General features: G+C 51.7%; 2 protein-coding genes across 3 annotated transcripts; one reads left to right on the top strand and one right to left on the bottom strand.

Annotated features, from left to right (window-relative positions):
* The first annotated feature begins 25 nt into the window (after positions 1 to 25).
* On the top strand, positions 26 to 14,316 carry ACOT8 (acyl-CoA thioesterase 8). Of its 2 annotated transcripts, XM_069548648.1 has the most exons (7): positions 105 to 359; positions 1,873 to 2,038; positions 5,680 to 5,920; positions 8,074 to 8,299; positions 11,751 to 11,905; positions 12,425 to 12,619; positions 14,075 to 14,316. In XM_069548648.1, exons 1-7 carry the CDS (start codon positions 241 to 243, stop codon positions 14,191 to 14,193), a joined length of 1,221 nt encoding a protein of 406 aa, XP_069404749.1. In that variant the 5' UTR covers positions 105 to 240; the 3' UTR covers positions 14,194 to 14,316. The 2 variants fall into 2 exon arrangements, with proteins under 2 accessions (XP_069404750.1, XP_069404749.1); XM_069548649.1 differs by lacking the exon at positions 5,680 to 5,920 and having other exon boundaries at positions 26 to 359; positions 1,873 to 2,009.
* On the bottom strand, positions 14,310 to 20,633 carry SNX21 (sorting nexin family member 21). Its single transcript, XM_069548650.1, has 3 exons — positions 19,444 to 20,633; positions 18,832 to 19,010; positions 14,310 to 15,387 (listed from the first exon to the last, which is right to left on the bottom strand). The coding sequence occupies exons 1-3, from the start codon at positions 19,703 to 19,705 to the stop codon at positions 14,713 to 14,715; spliced, it is 1,116 nt and encodes a 371-aa protein (XP_069404751.1). The 5' UTR covers positions 19,706 to 20,633; the 3' UTR covers positions 14,310 to 14,712.
* Positions 20,634 to 21,005: the final 372 nt, after the last annotated feature.

The following is a 21,005-nucleotide window of genomic DNA, read 5'->3' as shown; positions in this document are numbered from 1 at the left end:
GCATGGGTTCGCCGGACTGGCACTCATTTTCCTCAATTGCTAGAGAGCAGATGGGCTCGCTCATCCGAAGACTGACAGGAGCACCGACCAATCATAAAGAGGATGCGGGCTTTCGCTCTTTTCTAGGGCTTGAGGGAGATTTCCGGTTACTTAAGAGTCCTCTCGAGGCTGCGCGTTCTGTTCAGGTGTCCGCGTGTGTCCCTCCAGCGCAGCGGCCCGTGCCGGCAGCTGGTGAACTACATGTCGCCCCCTCAGGACCCGGAAGACGAACAGGGCGGCGGGGATCCACCCAGGGACCTCCGCAGCGTCCTGGTCACCAGCGTGCTCAACCTCGAGCCGCTGGACGAGGATCTCTTCAGGTAGCCGGCCGCATCTGGTCCGCACCCCCGCATCGGGATCTTGATTGCTGCAACCCCACTGCCTCTGCTCGTACCCCTCTGGACGAGGATGGGCTCTGTGCGCGATGCCTCTGCCGTAATTGGGAGGGAACTTGTGCCTGAGGAAGCTGCCCCGGCTTCCTCCTCGGCGCGGGGCTCTGTGCAGCCTCATCCCCGGGAGGTCCTGGCAATCTGGGCAGATAAAGTGATGATCCGAGGTATCCTTCTCAGCAGCCTCCCCAGGAAGGGTCAGGTCCCTGGGAGAGCCAGCCCTGAAAGGGCAGTAATTTGTCCGAGGGAACAAACGTGTCCGCAGCTCCTTGCAGTCACTTTTTCCTTTTACATACTCCATCCCCACCACCACTAGGTGGGGTCTGCTGCTGCTAAGTCGCTTCAGTCGTGTCCGACTCTGTGCGACCCCAGAGACGGCAGCCCACCAGGCTCCCCCGTCCCTGGGATTCTCCAGGCAAGAACACTGGAGTGGGTTGCCAGTTCCTTCTCCAATGCATGAAAGTGAAAAGTGAAAGTGAAGTCGCTCAGTAGTATCCGACTCTTCGCGACCCCATGGACTGCAGCCTACCAGGCTCCTCTGTTCATGGGATTTTCCAGGCAAGAGTACTGGAGTGGGGTGCCATCGCCTTCTCCGAGGTGGCATCTAGTAGCTCCTTATTCATTCTGAGGCCTGAGCCAGTTTCCTTCCTGATGTCACTTAAATTTCTTGACTGTAACTGGGGATGTAACAGTTCCAGCTTCCAAGGCTCCTCCTGGCTTATTGGAAGCTGTTTTAGGCACTAACTTAATTTCCCCCATTTAACCAACTACAAACAACTGCCTGGAATTTTGCAGTGCCTTATATGAAAATGCTGGGCCGGGCAGTGGGAAGCTTGAGACTTAATCTTAATTCTTAATCTTTCACTGGGGGAGACTTTTCACTTCTGGGGGCTGCGTTTCCTCATCTGTGCACTGAATGGGTTAGACTTGAAGTCTGAGGGTCTCCAAGCTCTAAATTGAGTTCTTTTAAGAACTGGTCTATCAAAGTTGAGGGGTGTAAGTGGCAGAGCTAATGCAGTCCACCTGCAGCTTGTGGGGTTCATCTTGGTCTACTCAAGGCGTTGAGACACGCCTCGTATGGGCAATGGAAGATATATTGGACTTGGGATCAAAAGACCCAGATACTGCTCCGGATGGCAATTTGTGAACTGTGTGACCTTTCTCAAGTTAGTTTCCCTCTCTGATCCTTGTTCTCCTAGTGTAACATACGAGGATTGGTTCATTACCCCTAACTGAAGTCCACAGATAAAGCCTTGGAATTGTAGATAGAGTGATGTTAGGATATTTGTCTAGGGAAAGGTTTCTCAAAGTATCACAAACCCCAATCAGGTTAAGAAATCCTACACTTAGGATTTCACTTAGGAGCCACTTTAGGAGGCTCACTGAAGGTCGTAGGATTTGGCTCAGCCCCCAGGTCTTTCCTCTTGTCCCCCTCTCCCCACAGAGGAACGCATTACTGGGTACCCTCAACTCAGCGGCTGTTTGGGGGTCAGATCGTGGGCCAGGCCCTGGTGGCTGCAGCCAAGTCTGTGAGTGAAGATGTCCATGTGCATTCCCTGCACTGCTACTTTGTACGGACAGGTAAACCAACTCTTCCCTACTCCGGACAGGTAAACCAACTCTTCCCTACCCCACCCCGGCCCAGGTGGCTCAGCAGAAGAATTCTGGCCTTGAGGGATGGGGGTGGTGACTGAGGGGAAAGCGGGAGAGAACGGGAGGGGAGAGGGATGGTGAGGTTAGTTGATCACCCTCAGGGGAGCCTAGAGGAAGAAGGGCAGGGGCCAGGAAGAATCTTAGACCCAGTACCTGTTGAGATACTAGGTACTTGTTGGTGCTTAACTGTTCCCAGTGGGTCTTCTGTTCTTTGTCCTTTACTCACTGTCTCATGCCAGTCCCGGTGCTGGTTCCTCAGAGAAGTCCTGGAATCTCTGCTGGGAGTTTGGAAAAGAGACCAGCCTGGGAATCAAGAGACCTCTGGTCTAGGTGGAGCTTTGTCACTGATTGCCAGCTCTCCTTGAGTGAGATAACCACTCTTCCTCACCCTCTCCTTCTTCCCACCTGAAAAATGCAGGCGGGCCTGGGCCAAGCGAGATTCTAGCTGCTTACAACCCTGGGATCAAATCAAAGGAAGAGCATAATCTTTTAAAACTCAGGCTCTTTTGAGAAAACATAAAAATCTCACTCCTAAGCAGATGCTCCCAGTTTTAAGAGTCTCTGCCTTCTGCGTGGTCCCATCAACTGAGAAGAATTTATGCAACTTTATGAAATGTGATCTGTATTAAGAAAGACAGTGGGTTTCCCCCCTTCATTTTACAAATATAGAATCGTTGTTCACTCAATTAGTCATGTCCACAAGGACTGCAGCCTGCCAGGCTTCCCTGTCCTTCACTCTCTCCCAGAGTTTGCTCCAATTCATGTCCATTGAGTCAGTGATGCTATCTAACCATCTCATCCTCTGTCGCCCACTTCTCCTTTTGCCTTCAGTCTTTCCCAGCATATATACAATTATAGAATAGTTTAATAGTAAATATAGCTTTTCATACTATACCCTGTTTGTCACTCCCCATCCCTTTATTTCCTGTCCTTTCCTGATAGCCATTGCTATAAAGTGTTGGAATGCTTATTTTGAGGTGAGCCCTGTTCTTAACCTTTGTGCCAGTTGGAAGCAGACATACCTTTGTGCCCTTGATTCCCTCAGTTTGCTTGTAGACTCCAAAAATCCTGGCCTTTTGATACTGTAATCCTTCTTGCCCAGTGAGACAGTTTTGTTTTGTTTTGTGGAAGTAGGGGCATTACCTGATCCCTTTGAACCAGTTTCATTATCCAGTTTCTGAAAAGAATTCTGAGTCTTTGTAGGTGAAGTAGCTAGTGCAGGGCCTGGCAGGTTGTGAGTTCTCCATAAACAGTACTTGCCATTATTTTTTGACAATGAATATATGGGAGTGATTATAATTTGCACATTACAGTGTACAGCTATTTACATTGTCTTGTTTGATCCTCTTCAGTAAACCCAAGGGGTGTTTATTCTACGTGTAAGGAACCTTGGACCCAAAGAGGTTATGTAAGCAGCTTCCATAATGCTCAGAGAGGCAAGGCCAGGATTTGAACTTGAGGTTGGGTAACTCCAAGCTCTGTGCTTTGTTCTCCTTCTGTGCTTTTCTCTTTCACTCTTGGGAAATAATTCCAAAACCATGGGAGAGCCCATCTCAGGTTCTAGAGGAGGCATCCACTTCCTTGGAAATTCTCTGTCTAGGAGCAGTATGAAATGAATAGTGCCAACACCGCTATATCCTAATAATCACCAGTTATTTGTATCCCCTTTCAACTTCTTGAAAGAAGACAGCTTAAAATAACTGGCTGTTAAAAGTCAGAATTCCCTAACGGCCCAGTGGTTAAGACCCCATGGTTTCACTGTGAAGGTACTAGGTTCGCTCCCTGGTCAGGAAACTAAGATCCTGCAAGCCGTGTAATGTGGCCAAAAATAAATTCTTTAATTTAAAAAATAAAATAAAAGTTGAGGCAGATTAGGAGTATGGGGTTAAACAGATACAAACTATTATACATAAAATAGATCTGCAACAAAGATTTACTGTGAGGTATAGAGAATTCAATATCTTTTAATAACCTGTAATGGAATATAATCTGCAAGAAAATAAAGTGTGGGGAAAAAAATAAAACATTTGGGGCAAAAGTTTTAAAAGTAAACAATTAAAGGGCCAGGAGACTAGGACTTGGGGGGAATGATTGTGTCAGAATACTAGGCTAAGGCATATCATCTCGGTTTTATATAAAAGTTAGTTCCAAGCTTCCTGGGAGCAAGGCAGAAAGGGAAGCTCTTATTCGCTTCTGATGTGACCCACTACCAGGGTGTTGTTTAATTGATAAGTCGTGTCCAACTCTTTGTGATCCCATGGACTTTAGCCAGCCAGGCTCCTCTGACCATGAGATTTCCCAGGCAAGCATACTGGAGTAGGTTGCCATTTCCTGCTCCAGGGTATCTTCCCGACCCAGGGATCAAACCTCAGTTTCCTGCATTGCAGGTGAATTCTTTACTGCTAAGCCACCAGGGAAGCCCCCTCTACTGGGTATATCAAGATTTGTAAACAGTGATGGTGCTTCAATGATCTTAGAGCTTAGTTCCCTGACCAGGGATCAAACCCTGGTTCTCTGCATTGGAAGGACAGAGTCTTAACCACTGGACTACCAGGGAAGTCCTCCAGTGATATTTTTAATTAAAAGATACTGTGAGGTTGGGGTCTGGTTCTTGGCCATTTATCGTATCAATTCTTTTTCTTGAAGCCTAGGAGAGAATGTGAGTTTGGGTTTTTGTTTATTTTTTTTTAAATGTATTTCTCTAGATAGTTGTCATCTGGCTTGGTACGGTCCATGGAATTCTCCAGGCCAGGATACTGGAGTGGGTAGCCTTTCCCTTCTCCAGGAGATCTTCCCAACCCAAGGATGGAACCCAGGTCTTCCACATTGTAGGTGGATTCCTTTACCAGCTGAGCCACCAGGGAAGCCCTGATATAGGTTTAGAGCTTGGAGATTCTATAGCAGGAGTCAAAAAATGTTCTATAAAGGCAGATCATAAATATTTTCGATTTTATGGGCAAAATAGTTGAAATACATAAACAAATGGGCTTGGCTGTATTCTCCAAAAATGTTATTAATGGCATCAATTTCCCCATCTATACAACTGGGTAAGACCCACTTGGCATAGTTAATGTGAAACCAACATGAGAAGATACCTTAGTTTAACTGTAAAAAATGAAACGGAAACCTCCATTCAGGAGTGTTAGAAGGCCAGAAGAGGGCGCTCTCGTGCCCTGTGACAATGGAACCCAAGAGGAAAAAGAAAGACTCCTTTCTGGCAAGGAATCAGCCAATGAAAACCCATAGGCTCCTTGTTTACTAGGACCCTCATAATTACACTGTACTGTAGCCCCCCTTTCCCCCTCTATAAAAGCGGGCTCCTTCCCTTGCTGGGCGGGGACTTGTACCTGGCTCACCATGGTTGCAGACCTCAAATTGCAATTCCCTGCTGATCCTGAAGAAACATATCTTCGCTGGAGAAATATCTGGTTATCTGTTTCAGGTCAATGTAACAAATGCACTCAACTCCATAACTCTTTATCTCTCTTCCTTCAATATACTGTGGAGCCTACCTGCTCTGTTCCAATACAAATTTTAAAGAACAGGTCTAGAACTCATTGATGCTGATGCTGCTAAGTCGCTTCATGTGACCCCATAGACAGCAGCCCACCAGGCTCCCCCATCCCTGGGATCCTCCAGCAAGAACACTGGAGTGAGTTGCCATTTCCTTCTCCAATGCATGAAAATGAAAAGTGAAAGTGAAGTCGCTCAGTCGTGTCCGACTCTTCGCGACCCCATGTACTGCAGCCCACCAGGCTCCTCCGTCCATGGGATTTTCCAGGCACGAGTACTGGAGTGGGGTGCCATTGCCTTCTCCAAGAACTCATTCATACTGAAAGGTAAATCACTAGAGATGGAAAATACTGCATTTTAGCTGTAGCCCAAGGACTGGATGAAAACCTTTTTTTGGTAGGGAAGGGAGGCCTCTTTCCCATCCCCTGAAATCAGACTGCTCATGTAGCTATCTCCAGCTTCTGGACTCTTGGGAAACCCTTCTCAAAGGCCTTTGGCCTTGTGTGCATGCTCTGTTGCTCAGTTGCGTCTGACTCTTTGTGACCCCACGTACTGTAGCTCAACAGGTTCCTCTGTCCATGGGATTCTCTAGGCAAGCATGCTAGAGTGGGTTGCCACTTTATACTCCACTAAGGCCTTGAGGAGCCCCCATTCTGATAAAAATGTCCTTTAGCATTGCCAGCTAGCAGACCTGAGCAAACATGCTGGGCTTCAAGGCGTTACAGGCGTGTTTATGGCTGTTGAATGAGTCCCTGTGCCTGGCAGGGGCTTCCCACCTGGACAAGGTGGAAGAAACAACACTTCTCTAGACTTGCTTCTTGCATCTCAAAGTTGGAAATCATCCCCAAGTTGTTTTACCACCTAGATGTTCTCCAAGGTCGTCTGACTCAGACCAAAGGACTTTAGGAACACCAGGAAGACTGTCTCCGTCTAAAAACCCTTCCCAGCCTGTTTGTTGAGGGTTGATAGTCCTTACCCTGGGGCCAGTGTTTCCCCTCTTGCATTGACAGAGCAGATACCAAAGGAGAAGGACATAGTGACTTCCATTTGCATTAAGAATGAAGGAACTGACTTGACAGCAGGCCTTTCTTGGGAGAATGAATATCAGACAATGGCCAAACCGTATATTAAAAAAGTACTCTGAGCCACAACTGGTAGCAACTAGCACAGGAAACCAGCCTACTATCTGCAAGTCAGGCTTGGAGGATGTCAGACCACCATCTCTAGCAGCCAGTCTAGGAAGCCAAACCATAGTCCCTGTAAGGATCAGCCCCTAATGGCCAGGACTTGGTGAATAACTGAGAGCTTCCTTACTTTTTACCTGTTTCCAACTTAGAACTAACTAGGGAAAGCCAAACATGCGCCCTGCATCAATTACATAGTTAGCCTACCTGTAGCTTCCCCTTGCCAGTGGTCTCCAAGCAGGGCACACTGGAAACCTTTTTTTTCCCCACTATAAAGCTTTCCCACTCCTCTGTCTGCCTTTGGGTCTCTGCCAAATGGAAGTAATTGTGGCTGACTCCCTTGATGTACTAAATTCTGAATAAATAACCTTTGCTTGTTCTCAAAAAAAAAAAAAAAAAAAAAGGAAGGTAGAAAAGAAAAACAGAAAGAAAACAGGCAGCAGGGACTTCCCTGGTGGTGCAATGGATAATGATCCACCTGCTGTTGCAGGGGACATGGGTTCAATTCCTGCTCTGGAAGATCCCACGTTCCGCGGAGCAACTGAGACCACGCTGCAACCACTGAGCCTGAGTGCTACCACTAAGCCCAGGTGCCTAGAGCCTGTGCTCTGCAACAAGTCACCGCAGTGAGAAGCCCAAGCACCGTAACCAGAGTAGCCCCTGCTCGCAGCAGCTAGAGAAAACCCTCAGAAAGCAGTGAAGACCCGGGGCAGCCAAAAATAAACAGATACAATTATTTTAAAGAAAGAAAACAGGCAGCAGGCCAGATCTGCTGACCCCTGATCTAGAAGAATGGTACTGGGCTCATGACAAGATCCCAGTCACAGGTGGAACAAGACAAAAGCTGAGAGTATTTTATTTAAACACAGAGAACTTACTGTATGTGCTGGATATTATTCTGAACACACCTTACAACTCTACTAATTTACCCTCATTGAAATCCTGAGAGTTATGAACACTATGATGTTCCCATTTCACAGATGGGCTAACTGCTCAGAGAGGTTAAGTGATTTCCCCAAGGTCGCAAGGCTGCAGCTGGTGAGTGGCAGAGCCAGGCTTTGAATGCAGGGAATCTGGCAGTGTCCCTTCTGTCCAGTGCTACTGATGGACAGGAGCTCTGCCTGCACCAGGAACATCCTGATGACAGAGTCTAGGTTTCCTCCCTGTATCCCCAGTACCTGGGACTCAGCAGGCCGCAGTCAGTAGCTACTGAGCAGAAAAGAAATGGAGAACTATTAGGTGAGCGGGCCTACGGGGCTCACTTGGGCTCACTGTGTGCCTTGTGCCTGCTGCAGGGGACCCGAAGGTGCCGGTGCTGTACCAGGTGGAGCGGACGCGGACAGGGGCAAGCTTCTCTGTGCGCTTCGTGAAGGCCGTGCAACATGGCAGGCCCATCTTTATCTGCCAGGCCTCCTTCCAGAAGGCCCAGCCCAGCCCCATGCAGCACCAGTTCTCCATGCCTGCCGTGCCCCCGCCGGAGGAGCTGCTTAACCACAAGGCCCTCATTGACCAATGTTTAAGGTGAGAGACCTGGAGGCCCCAGGACAGTGTTCAAACCACAGTTGCCACCCATTGGCGGGTCACGGGCTCCTTCAGTGGATCCCAACTAGCATTTTAAAAAGCTAGACTTGGGATTGGCGGAGTGGAAGGGAGGGAATATAGGTATACTTACAGCTGATTTGAAACTGTTTGGTGTCACTTCAGGGGCTCCGAAGAGCTTCGGCACCATAGTCCTTTATGGCTCAGCACAGAAAATAATTCAGCAGGAGGCAAAGTGATTGATAAGTGATTTATTAGAAGAGGATGTTTGTGAGGCTTATAAGTGGGCAGGACAGACATGCCGTGCACCCTGAGAACTTACTGGGCTACAGTTTTATAATCGAAGGAAAAGTCGGGAGGAGAAGAACGTCTTTGTCTTTCTTGAGTCGATGTCATGCTTCCAACATCAGCTCCTGCTCTAGCTTGAGCAGGGAAGTTTTCCTGTCCCTGCATGGTCAAGCTAGGTCCACAAACGACTGTGTTCCATGTGTGCAGAGTGTGTCCCGGGGATCACTGACTTACTGAGCTTACTGGGCAGGATGTGACTCTGGTTGTTTTGGGGGCAGGTCTCGTGCTTCTGCTGCATGGCTTTGTTGCTAAACAAACCTGCTTTCTTGAGGAATCATGAACGTACCAGGGTTTCCCATACTTTTTCTACTCAACAATCCCTTAGTGCTTAGTTGTGGGGGCTCAGTCGTGTCTGACTCTTTGCAACCTCATGGACTGTAGCCCGAAAGGCTCCTCTGTCCATGGGATTCTCCAGGCAAGAATACTGGAGTGGGTTGCCATGCCCTCCTCCAGGGGATCTTCCCCACCCAGGTATCGATCCCTAATCTTCTGCATTGCAGGCAGATTCTTTACCAGCTGAGCCATCAGAGAAGCCCAAGAATACTGGAGTAGGTAGCCTATCCCTTCTCCAGGGGATCTTCCTGACCCAGGAATCGAACCAGGGTCCCCTGCATTGCAGATAGATTCTTTACCAGCTGAGCTACCAGGGAAGCCCCCAATCTCCTAGTGGGATTCACTATTTAATCACCTGTTTTGTCCCTTAACTCTGTCCCCATCAGATACATGTTGTTGTACAGCAGAAACTAACATGACACTGTAAAGCAGTTATCCTCCAATTAAAAAAAAAAAAAAAGCTGGGGGCTTCCCTGGTGGTTCAGTGGCTAAGACTTTGTGCTGCCAGTGCAGGGAGCCTGGGTTCAATCCCTGGCTGGGGAACTAGATCCCGCATACAAAAACAAACAGATCCTGAGTACCGCAAAGATCAAAGAACCCCCCTACCACAACTAAGACATAGCACAGCCAAATAAAAGTAGATAGATAAATATTAAAAGAAGAAAGGCGGGGTGGGGTGGGCTGCAGGGCATGAGATCCGCTCATGCGCAGGTCTCTGGCTGATGCTGACGTAACAGGGCAGTGTCTCAGGGGTGAACCTTATCAGTCCCTGGGTTCCAGGAGGCCCCAGGGCTATGTGCTCATGGTCATCAGTAGTTAACATCTTCCATTTGGTGGGGAGTTTTCACAGCTGTAAAACAACTCAGGAAATGTGCATCAAATGCTGGGTACCTGGGTACCTCAGAGAGGAGTGAAAGCCAAGGAAGTGGATGAAGACCTGTCCCCAGAAGGCCCCCCAGCGTCCTGCTCAGTTACAGTTCCCACCCTTCTTTTGATACTCTTCAGTATTGAGGAGAACACATTTTGAACAAGAAAAGGAATAAAGGTTCAGATATGGAAGTTAATCTTAAACTTGACAGAGGTGCCCACAGGTTCCTGCTCGGTTACTGATTCCTGCCAGGGCTCCACCTCTCTTGGTGCCCACCTGCTGTGTAGCTTTGCCCTCTCCAGCCTCTCAGAGCCCTGCTTCTTCATATGAAAAGTGGGTGTCATTGTTTCTGCCCCGCCTGCTTCACAGCTGGGTGGTAAGGAGGGCTCCACTGCCCAGTGCCCCGTGCAGGGGAGTCAGCCCAGTGTGACGCAAATGTGCATCCAAACCTGGGAAAGGCCTGGGCTCAGATCTGGACTCTGTCACTGCCCGCTGTGTGAGTCTGGCAAGTTGCTTTCCCACTTTGAGCTTGTGATCAGTTATAAAATCCATCGGAATCCCTACCTCGTAAGGCTGCTGTGAGGATGACAGAGATAAGTGATAACAAGGTGCTTAGTGAGCACTCAGTAAATTATAGTTATGCCACTCTTGACAGAGAGGAATAAACATGGAGCCTGGTGTGTGGTCAGAGCTCCAAAATATTTGAGAAGGAGACCTGGGTTCAATCCCTGGGTTGGGAAGATCCCCTGGAGAAGGGAACGGCAACCTGCTCCAGTATTCTGGCCTGGAGAATTCAATGGACTGTACAGTCCATGAGATCGCAAAGAGTTGGACATGACTGAGCAACTTTCACTTTCTTTCTCTTCTTTTCTCCCTGGCGGCCCAGTGGTTAACTTTCACTACAGGGGGCTTGGGGTTCAGTCCCTGTTTGGGGAATTAAGATCTCACATGCTGCGGGCAAAAATAAATTAAATAAAAAACTTTGAGAATGAAAGGAGGACCTTGTTCTTAAAGGTCCCCGAATCTAGAACTGTGTCTCCCATAAGGAAACCACTAACCACAGGGGGCTGTGTTGAGTTTATTAACATTAAACAGAGTTAATTCAGATCTGTTCCTCGATCACACTGGCCACATGTCAAGCCCTCAGCAGCCTGATGTGGCTAGTGGCCACCACAGTGGACCAGAGCATCATCACAGAAGTTTCCATCAAGGCTCAAGGGGAAAGGGAGGGAAATGAAATACCGGGGAAGAGCGCTAGGGGCACGAGGGGTGGTGTTCCCTGTGGCAAAGGGGCTTCCCTGGAAATGGGCTCCTTGCCCCAAGAGACAGTGTCCCTAGTGGCTCAGGTTAGGTAAGTCAGTCTAAGTAGGGCAGCCTGTTTCCTGAGGGTTAGAATAGAGAAGCGGTTAAGAGCAGGAACCGAGGAGGAGCCAGACCAACTCCCGCCCCCAGGCACTTCCTGAGCTGGCTGTCTGCACCCTTTATGTTCGCTCCACTTCTCAGAGAGCAGGGAAGATAGCATGTGAGTTCATGGATGTGAACTGCCGGGGGCTCGGCCCATTACGGGGTAGCCCCGTGGCTGGTGTGTTGGCTTCACGTGCATTATGTTGTCTCCTCCCCAGTGTTAACTATGAGGGAGGTGACTGTCATCACCCCCATTTTGCAGATGGGAAAAAGGCTGATGATGACTAACTTGCAGCAGGCCACAGGGCTCCTCAGTGGCAAAGAATGGATGCAGATACTGGCCTATCCTGCCTCCTGGAGGGGAGGAGAGGCCTGGGGATGTCAGGAGTTCCTGTGGAGGAACGAGCGGTGTCAGAGAGGCAGCTCAGACAGGTGCCCCATCTTCCGGGGTCTCCCCACCCCTCTCCCCTTTACTTTCAGAGACCCGAAGCTCCAGAAGTACCAAGTGGGGCTGAACCGAATTGCTGCCCAGGAGGTGCCCATTGAGATCAAGCTGGTAAACCCAACTACTCCATGCAAACTGAAGAAAATGGAGCCCAAACAGATGTTCTGGGTGCGAGCCCGGGGCCATATTGGTAAGCGGACCCCACGGCCTGAAAGGAAACTCTCTTCCGCGTTCTAGACCTGCACCTCCTCTGCCCTGGGTGGCCTTCAACATGGTCCTCCCACACTGTGGGCCCATTTTCTTATCTGAGTGATGGAGAAGTGAGCGCAGCCTTTTGCAGGGGTAGAATGGGGAAGTGACGGGAATCCTCACGTGGGCCTTTCCTGGGGAAGGCAAGGCACCTGGCCGAGATTCTTCTCCAGGTCCCCTGCTAAGCATAAGGTGCCTTTGTGCAAAACTGGAAGAAGATACTTTCAAGGTCCAGGGTGGGAGGCGGGGGGAGGATTTCAGTCCTCACCCACCCCTGCCCTCCCCCACTCTTTGTCTCCCTTGGCCTCCATCACACACACGCACACACACCCTCGGGCCAGGTGCCCTTGTGAAGAGTCTGCACGTCTGTGCACGGCAGCCCCTTTCTCCCCACCTCCCTGCAGGTCCTGTGCTGTAAAGCCCAGGAGCCCAGGGCTGATGGGACTGGAACCTGTTGCAGGCGAGGGCGACATGAAGATGCACTGCTGCGTGGCGGCCTATATCTCGGACTTTGCCTTCCTGGGCACAGCAATACTGCCCCACCGCTGGCAGTACAAGGTGGACTTCATGGTCTCTCTGGACCACTCCATGTGGTTCCATGCCCCTTTCCGAGCTGATCACTGGATGCTCTATGAGTGTGAGAGCCCCTGGGCCGGTGAGTACTGGGGTCATGGGGGATGAGGGTGCTGACTTTGGTGCCTTTGGTGGGGAGGGCAGGGAGCCTGCTTTCTTGGGTGATGCTCCTCTTACTGTGGAGTGCTGCACAGATCACTTCCTCTCCTGCTTCCGCAGGCTGTGGCATCCTTGTCTCCAAAATGACAGGGTGCGGCCTGAGGACAGGACACCCGCTCAGCTAATTTCTGTAACATGCTGGGGACATGATTCACTTTTTCTGAGGCTCAGTGCTAGTCCCAGAACCACTTCAGATTCTCTGTGTGATGCTGGGCAAGTCCCATCTCCACTCTGAGTCTGTTTCCTCGCCTACACAGATAGGGTTGCACCAGAGCAGAGGGATCCAAAGCTGGGGGCCTATTCTTCCACCTCTCGGGAGAGCTTTTTCAAAACATTCTCAGATTTGACCCCCAAGATTCTGACTGCAGGGCTTGGATGAGGTCCAGAAAAGTTTACAAAGATTCCCTAAGTGATTCTGACAGTTAGCCTGGCTGGGGGCTGGGGCCCTCAGCAGTGTAGGGGCCCCACTGCTTGGACCCTCCTTATATTGTGAAGCAAGAAACCCAGACTTGTTCATCAGTGCCTGGTCTCAGAGCCCTGGGTTCTGTTCCAAGGAACAGCATTTCAAACGAAGAGAAGCCTTGTTTTGTGAAACAGGGACAAAACTTAAGGGACTCTTTATACTCAGGGAAGAGGGACTCTCAAGAACCAACAGCATCACAGCACAGAACAGCCACCTTGATGGTAGGTCTCTTGGGTACGGCTTTGACCTGATCCTTAAGGCCAATTTCCCAAGCCTCTCTAGGCTTGAGTGTCATCATCTGGAACACAGGACAAGGCCTGCTTTACTTGGCTACCATGAGAACTAAGTGGGCTGTACTGTGTTTAAAAGAAACCAGCAGTTCCCTTCCTAAATGTCAGACTCCAGCCCTGGGTAGCAAGGGACAATCTCCACGTGCGGGGGCGGGGAGTGCCTAGGCTCCTCATGGCTTCATATCCTCTCCCCTGAGCCCCTTTGTCCCCATGATTGTGGAAGAGTTTTTAAAAATTTTTAATAATATGAATGACTGGCCTGGAGGGCCGGATTTATTACAAAGGGAACTGATAGGTTTCCTTACACAAGTGGCCAGAGGTTGGGCAGATCTGCCTAGCTGAACTTCTGAATCAGACTGTACTCAGAACTTCTCCCCTTGGGATTCTTTTTTTTTTTGGAGGAAGTCAGCAGATACATAAAAGTGCTTTTAAACCATCAAGTGGGGCTCCCTTGGGAGGAGTTACATAATAGGCTCCTAAAGGGGTGCTTGGAGATTGGGAGTGACCACACCACGAAGCGTGGCTCTGGCATGGGGTGGCCCAACCTGAGTTGCACCTCTTGCAAGGAGCGCGTTTGGCTGGGCAGCAGGAGACAGGCCATTGAGACTCTTCTCTTCATCCGCAGGCAGCTCCCGGGGCCTGGTTCACGGGCGGCTGTGGCGTCAGGACGGGGTCCTGGCTGTGTCCTGTGCCCAGGAGGGCGTGATCCGAGTTAAGCCCTGGGACTCAACGAGCAAGCTGTAGCCAGAGGTGCCAGCTGGGCCTGGGGCTTCAAGGCTCTCCCTTCTCCCCTACTCCTGAGGCAGGATTACCATCCAGGGCTGGGCCTTCTGTCTGGGATCCAATAAAGAGACTCAAACCACGGGAGCTGCTGCCCTTTAATGCCCCTGGGCCAGGATCGCAGCCCTCCCTCCAGCCATCAACTCCAGGACTCCACGGCCACAGTCCCTGGCCCTTCAGCCAGGCTGGCCTGCAGGAAGACAAACCATCGACACTGACCTGGGTCACAACGGCCCCCAGGTATTCATAAGCTGGAGAGGCAGCGTCAGACTTTCTCCCTGCGCCATCCCAGCTTGTCCTGAGTGCAGCTCAACAGAAGCAGCACGTTTCCTTCGTCTGCTGCAAATTCTCTGTGGACCTTCTTGGGGTTCCCAGCACCCCAGAGAGCCTCTCAGCAGCTGTCTGTGTCCTCGTCAGCCCCCCAGCCCACCCCCCCATCCAGGGGCGGTGCCTCTCCCACAGTGGCCTTAAGTCTAGGTGACGCTAGTCCAGCACCTCCTTGATGAGTAACTCTTTAAGACTGGGAGGTGGCGTGGGGGTCAGGCCTGCCTCCTGCAGGGCCTGGAGCTGGGCCTCAGAGTGGCGTTTGTCCAGGCCCAAGCGCCAGGAGAGCCGCACGTGGGCCTCCAGAAAGGGGGCCAGCAGAGGGTGCGGGCTCTTAGCCCCCAGCAGCTGTAGGGCCCTCTCACAGCATGCCCGGGCCTCCCCGGCGTCCTCCAGCTCCTGGTGGCACACGGCCAGCCCCGCCAGGGTTAGCAGACGTCGGTCTGGGCCACAGGGGATGCCCAGCTGGGCCTGTAGCTGCCAGGCGTTGGCCCAGAGCGCCAGGGCCTCGCGGTAGAGGCCGGTACAGGTGAGGCTCTGTGCCCGCCGCAGCTCAGGCAGCACGAAGAAGTCCTGCAGGTCTGCAGCATGGCGCAGCTCAGGCACAGCCTGGAGGTGGCCCAGAAACTGCTCGAAGGCCCGGCTGCGGCAGGCAATCGTCTCGGCGGTAAAGTTCTGGCGCAGGCGCTTGCGGGGGAAGGAGATGCCAGCCATGGGGCCCCGGAACTGCCGCTGCAGGTTTCGGTGCAACCGCTCAAAGTCTGAGTAGCGGCGGGAGATCTGGGCCGGCTGGCTATCCGGTGACCCCGGGCCCATCACGGCGAGGGTGTAGAGCTGCAGGGAGGGCGGGGGTCAGGGCAGAGGCAGGGTGTCCCCGGGCCCCTTCCCTCCGTGATCCCCCCACCTCCACTTCCAACTCTCTTCCCCCACCCCTTCCCTTCACCCTGGAGATTGAGCCTGGAGGGTGGGAGCTGCCAGGGCTGCAGCCGGGGAGCCCAGTCTCATCTTACCTGAGGCTCGTCTGAAATGACCCAGGCCCAAGGCAGCACAGGGAGAAAAAGACAGAGATGAGCTTTAGCGCCTGGATGGCTGCCCTCCTCACCCTTTCCAGGGAGTACGTGCTAAGTCGCTTCAGTCATGTCCGACTCTCTGCGACCCTATGGACTATAGCCCACCAGGCTTTACTGTCCATGGGATTCCCAGGCAAGAATATTGCAGTGGGTTGCCATGCCCTCCTCCAAGGGATCTTTCCCACCCAGGGATCGAACCCAGGTCTGATGTCTCCTGCCTTGGCTGGCAGGTTCTTTACCACTAGTGCCACCTGGGAAGCCCCTCCCATTGGGAAGAGAGCTCTTCTGACAGCCCCTTTGGAAAACCAGCTGTGTGTTGAAACCCAGGCCCATCTCCAGGCCAACCTTTAGGACCAGCTTGGAGCTCTGTTCCATTCTGGACACATGGCTCCACATGGCTGGGTTATTCCCATCCAGACCCTCAACACAGGTCTTGAGACAGTCCCAATAGTGACCAGTGTAAAGCACACTGGACTGGGACCCAAGTTCCACCCTTGGGTCAGATGCTCCCTCACTATGGAAGTTAGGCAGGGTGGTCCCCTTCTTGGGTCCACTTCCACTCTAGTGAATGGAGCGCTGGCCCAGCTCACTGTTTACTCAGGTGTGGGACGGGAACAAACATCAGTCCCCGGGATGTTTAGGTGGTAAGTACTGGAGTGAATAACACTTGAATAGAGGCAGGAGGTGATACCCCCTCTCATTCTCTGTGAATCTTTCTGACTACAAATTGAGAAACTCTCTGTTTGGTTCACAAAAGCCCTTCTCCAACACTTCTCAGCTCCGTTTTTACAAAAGAGCCAGAAAGAATCTGTCAGCGCCACCTCCAGGCAGCAGCATCCAGTCAGACTCTGTTTCACTGCTTTTATTTTTATGGTTATCTTCTCTTTATGGTGAGTTAGTCAAGCTTCCCATATACAGTTGTTTTGTAAAGTTGTCCTTTAAAGTTATTTTTAAAAAATAGGTTTATTTGAAGAAAAGTGATAAGCACCAAATGGTAAAAGTAGCATTTAGATAGGACCAAAATTGTGAGGGAGATGGACGTTTGGGAAACGCTGAACAAGTTGACCACTAAGCTTCCCACCAGGTCTGAGAACCCAAATATGCCTTAATCTATAATAATGCTGAGCTAACAGGTCTAAAAAGGGGATTAGCAAGCACTAGGTTGCAACTGAGCACACACACACACACATATACACACACACAGATGTTAAAAGTGTACTAACACCAAACCCAGATTTTATTCTCAAATCTGTTCTGTGAAACTGCCAATATCAGAGCCACGCCTGCTCAGTCAGGTTTGCCTGCTCACTCTGGAAGATTCAGTCTAACTAGTATTCAGGATTAGAAAGTTTAACCATAAAGAAACTTATTTTACTCTAGTTCAACTCCGCATTCCTAAAACATTACATATTGACTGTAAAGCTTTTGTTTTTTCTTTAAAGGGACAGTTATTAATATTCCAGGGAACCAATTTTCTGCAGAACACATTTCAGGAAGCCCTCATCTATAGTGACCCCTTATGCTCATCTAGCTTTTATTTTCATTGGTAGTTTTTGGACAAAAACCCATTTCAGATTCATTGCCTGATCCTTCTGTTGTCCTACGTGACAGATAATAATGAGGATCATTAACTCAGCGGTACCCTGCACCACACCGTGTGAGTTCTTCACAGCCACTGTTTCACCATCACAACCTCATTGTGAGGAAGGTGTCCATACCTCTGTCAGCCCAGGAAGCAGGCTCCCAGAGAAGGCAAAGGGTTTAAAGACCTCCTCTAAGTCACACAGCTGGTAAATGGCCCAGCTGGGACTCAAACCCAGGCCGACCTAATTCCAAAGTCTGCTCTTAACCTCCAGCAGATGTTGAAGCAGGATTTGTTGCCTAGTCACTCAGTCATGTCTGACTCTTTGTGACCCACCCCCAGGCTCCTGATTCCCTGGGATTCTCCCAGGCCCGGCCCAGGCCAGGCTTGGCTCTATCTTGTCATTCTCTTCCCAGAGCTGCTCCCAACTTCCCTGTCTCTCAGCTGCTCCTTGCGCCCCCTTCCTGTGCATGACCCCCAGCCAGGACTTCTGCCGCTCAAGACTCGATCATCAGAGTCAATCCTCGGTGAAACTGGAGCAGCTGCCCCGAGGGCGTGGCCCTTTTTTCACTGAGAGCCTCAGAAAGGGGTGGAGAAGTCCAGATGTGGGACAGGGCTCCAGGCCCCCTTCCTGCTGAGTCAAAAATGGAGGAGGGTGGGGAAGAGGAGGGAAGTGAGAGGCAGGGAGCTGCTGCTGCCACGACCAGCCAGGTTAGGCTGGGTTTCAGGACCAGGCCAACCGCATCCTCCATGTGTTCCTCCTTTCCACAGTCAGGAAATCAGCCTGCCCCCCCGCAACCCCCCACCACTGACTGATCTTTACCCCAATCCACCAATCCCCTGGCGAAGGAAATGGCAACCCACTCCAGTATCCTTGCCTGGAAAATCCTATGGACAGAGGAGCCTGGTGGGCAATGGTCCACGGGGCTGCAAAGAGTCGGACACGACTGAAGGCACGCACACACACCAGTCCCCTAAATCCAGTCCTTCGGATCAGTTTATTCTGTACAGGTGTGAGTGCTGGAGAACTGACTCTTCTGGGTTGCAGAGAGGCCACAACAGGCCCTAGATGCCTGACATTTTCAACCCAAAGTAAAATAGTAATAACAGAACTACCATTTTATCGAGCACTTCAAGGCACAATGCGAAGGGCTTTCTGTGTACTGTCTCATTTAACTCCTGCATTATCCCCATTGTTCAGGTGAGAAAACGGGTTAGTCAAGGTTTCACAACTCACCTGAAGTCAAACAACTGGTAATAACTGGGATCTGAATCAAGATCTGGATCCCAAACCCAGTTTTCCAACCAATACCAACTTGGTCTCAAGTCTGACTCAGATAATATTCTCCCCCATGTATCTTGCATCTTGTGACAGTTTGCAAAAGTCCAGGGGGCAGAGGACATGCACAGTAGTTCTTAGTCTCAAAACTGGGATAGGATAGATTCATTTGCCTAAGGATCTGCTCAAGTTACAGCCCTTTTCTGGCCTCAGTTTCCCCATCTGTCAAATGGGGCAGCCATTTATAACTACACAGCCAGATCACCCAGGATGCTGAAGTTTCCCCTACTTTCTCTAAGCCAGGGTCTTCTAAGACTCATAGCTCAGGGTCCTGGACCCTCACTCACCACGTACTTGGAGGGTGGGTCCTTAACCACGGTGGCGTTGGTCACCTCAAAGAGCAGCCGCTGGGGTACCAGGGTGTTCCGGGACTTCTTCCAGAAATCTTGCAACTGCCGGGTCAGGAGCTGACTGCCCCGCTGCCCATCAGGTGGGGGACTCCGTTCTGCTTGAGCACAGGATGGGCCTGGGGCCAGGTTTGACGTAAATTAGGCGCCTGACCTCATTCATCCTCCTCCCAACGAATGACAAAGGCTTTATCCCTATCTGACATAAACGGAAACGGAGGGCCAGAGAGGGACCCGGAGCCAAACACCTGCCGGGCAGACAGTAGGAGTTAAATAAACATCTCCACCCCCCAAACATCCCTAGCACAGTACTACCGTTTGTATCCCAGACTGTACATTTCACGCTCTAAACAACCCTGAGATGCGAGTGAGTTGACACAAGGGAACTTGGCCCAGAGAGGTGGTGTGAGTCTCTCAAGGTCACACAGCCAAGAGGCAGCGGGACGCACTTAAAAGAAGTGTCTCGAGTTTCGGTTGGATCAATTCGAGAACGCGGCCGGGGTGGAGGCCTAACCGAGCCCAGGGTTCCCGCCTCCATCCTCCCGCACTCGCCTGCGTCTTCTCCCGCCACCCGGTCGCCAGCGGACAGCGGGTCGGGGTCAGCGTCGTCGTCGTCCTCGCCGTCCTCCTCGTCGTCGTCCTCGGCGCTGGTGAAGCTCAAGGTGCCGCTGAGGCGGGACGACAGGCCCTCGGCATCGTCGTCCTCCAGTTCCGAGCTCTCCGGGAACTGCTCGGCCTCGGGGCCGGCCGCCGCCTCCCCGGGGCCGTCGCCAGTCAGGGCGTGCCGCAGCCGGTGCAGGAGCCGCGAGGCCATGGCACCCCGGGGGGAGCGCGCGACGCCGGGTCGCGGGCCGGGGCGGGAGGTGGACCCCGGCCCCGCGCCGGGAGGGGGCGGGGCGGGGCCCGGGGAGGGGGAGGGCGGGGCGCCGGGGAGGTCCCGCCCCTGCCCGTTGTGGGGATCGGGGGTTCTCCCCGCGGCTCTGCCTCCTGTGTCCCGGGGCGCCCCGCTCCCCGGTGTAGCTCCCGGAGGCTGGCCGAGGCCGACCGGGTTGCACCGAACCGGCCCAGTCCGCTCCGAGCGCCGCTCCGGCCCCTTCCTGCGGCTGGCCCGCCTCCCGCCCCGCCCGCTCCCGGAGCCGCCCGGGAATCCCGGGCCCTTCGCTCCAGGAGGGCTATGGGAATCCTGGGTAGGCCAGGCCTCCTCCGGGATCGTCCCCAATCCGGAGGGGCCTACGCCCTCCTTGAATCCGCCCACCCCTCCCGGAGACCCAGGCTGGCCGGAGACTGTCCCCTCATTTCCACCCAGCACTCTTTAACTTTCCAAAGTCACTGCGCGGCAGTCAGAAACCCATCTCTCCTGGGAGGAAACCGAGGCCAAGAGAAGCCATGTGATCTGAAATGGAATCTAACCTCGATTGGCCTAGGTTTTCTCATACCTAAAACAAGAACAATAAGAACTGAAGCACGATTTCTGCAGCTCTCCAAAAGGACCCTAGTCCAGGGCTTAGCTCAGAGCAGGAGCTAAGAGGATCATCAGTTACACAACGATTATTGTTTCTCCAGTGTTCACACGCTCTTACAATCTCATTTGAGCCTGCCTCACACATAGCACATAGACAAACGAGGAAACAGACCCAGAGAGGCTGAGTTACTTGCCTGAAGTCACACAGCTTGCCAGAGGTTTCTGAGAGTGGAGCCTTGCGGCCCAGGTCTCCCGAGTTCCACATCCTGTTTTTTATCTCACGATGTCAGTTGCAATCTCAGCAATTCCTCTAACGAGCTGTTTTTATCTTTTATCCAGAAGGTAGCTGTAGGTCCAGAATTTATTGTCCCTTCCTGTCAGAAGGCCTAGCTATCAGTCCCTAGCAGGGCAGATATTGCTAGTTATATCGTATGATCAGATAAAATCTCTGATGGTAACTACTTCTTAAAAATTTTTTTTTTTTAAATTTTACTTTCGGCTGCGCTGGGGCTTCGTTGCTTTGCCTGGCCTTCTCTAGTTGGTGGCGAGTAGGGGCTACTCTTGGCTTTGTTGTGGTTCACAGGCTTCTCATTGCAGTGGCTTCTCTTGTTGCAGAGCACATGCTCCAGGCACCTGGGCTTCAGCAGTTGCA

This window comes from Ovis canadensis, chromosome 13 (genome assembly GCF_042477335.2).
Source record: "Ovis canadensis isolate MfBH-ARS-UI-01 breed Bighorn chromosome 13, ARS-UI_OviCan_v2, whole genome shotgun sequence".
Taxonomy (NCBI): Eukaryota; Metazoa; Chordata; class Mammalia; order Artiodactyla; family Bovidae; genus Ovis; species Ovis canadensis.
Note: the sequence above shows the minus strand (reverse complement) of the source record. Positions and strands in the feature narration are given on the sequence as shown.

Bases quoted from the DNA above. Each gene is read 5' to 3' on its own strand.
- SNX21 (XM_069548650.1), bottom strand. From the start codon at position 19,705: ATGGCCTCGCGGCTCCTGCACCGGCTGCGGCACGCCCTGACTGGCGAC. The intron at 19,011-19,443 runs GCGAGTGCGGGA...ACCTGGCCCCAG, and splicing joins GGTGGCGGGAGAAGACGCAG to GCCCATCCTGTGCTCAAGCA. The intron at 15,388-18,831 runs GTGAGTGAGGGT...CCCTCCCTGCAG, and splicing joins ACCCACCCTCCAAGTACGTG to CTCTACACCCTCGCCGTGAT.
- ACOT8 (XM_069548648.1), top strand. From the start codon at position 241: ATGTCGCCCCCTCAGGACCCGGAAGACGAACAGGGCGGCGGGGATCCA. The intron at 8,300-11,750 runs GTGAGAGACCTG...CTTTACTTTCAG, and splicing joins CTCATTGACCAATGTTTAAG to AGACCCGAAGCTCCAGAAGT. The intron at 12,620-14,074 runs GTGAGTACTGGG...CTTCATCCGCAG, and splicing joins GTGTGAGAGCCCCTGGGCCG to GCAGCTCCCGGGGCCTGGTT.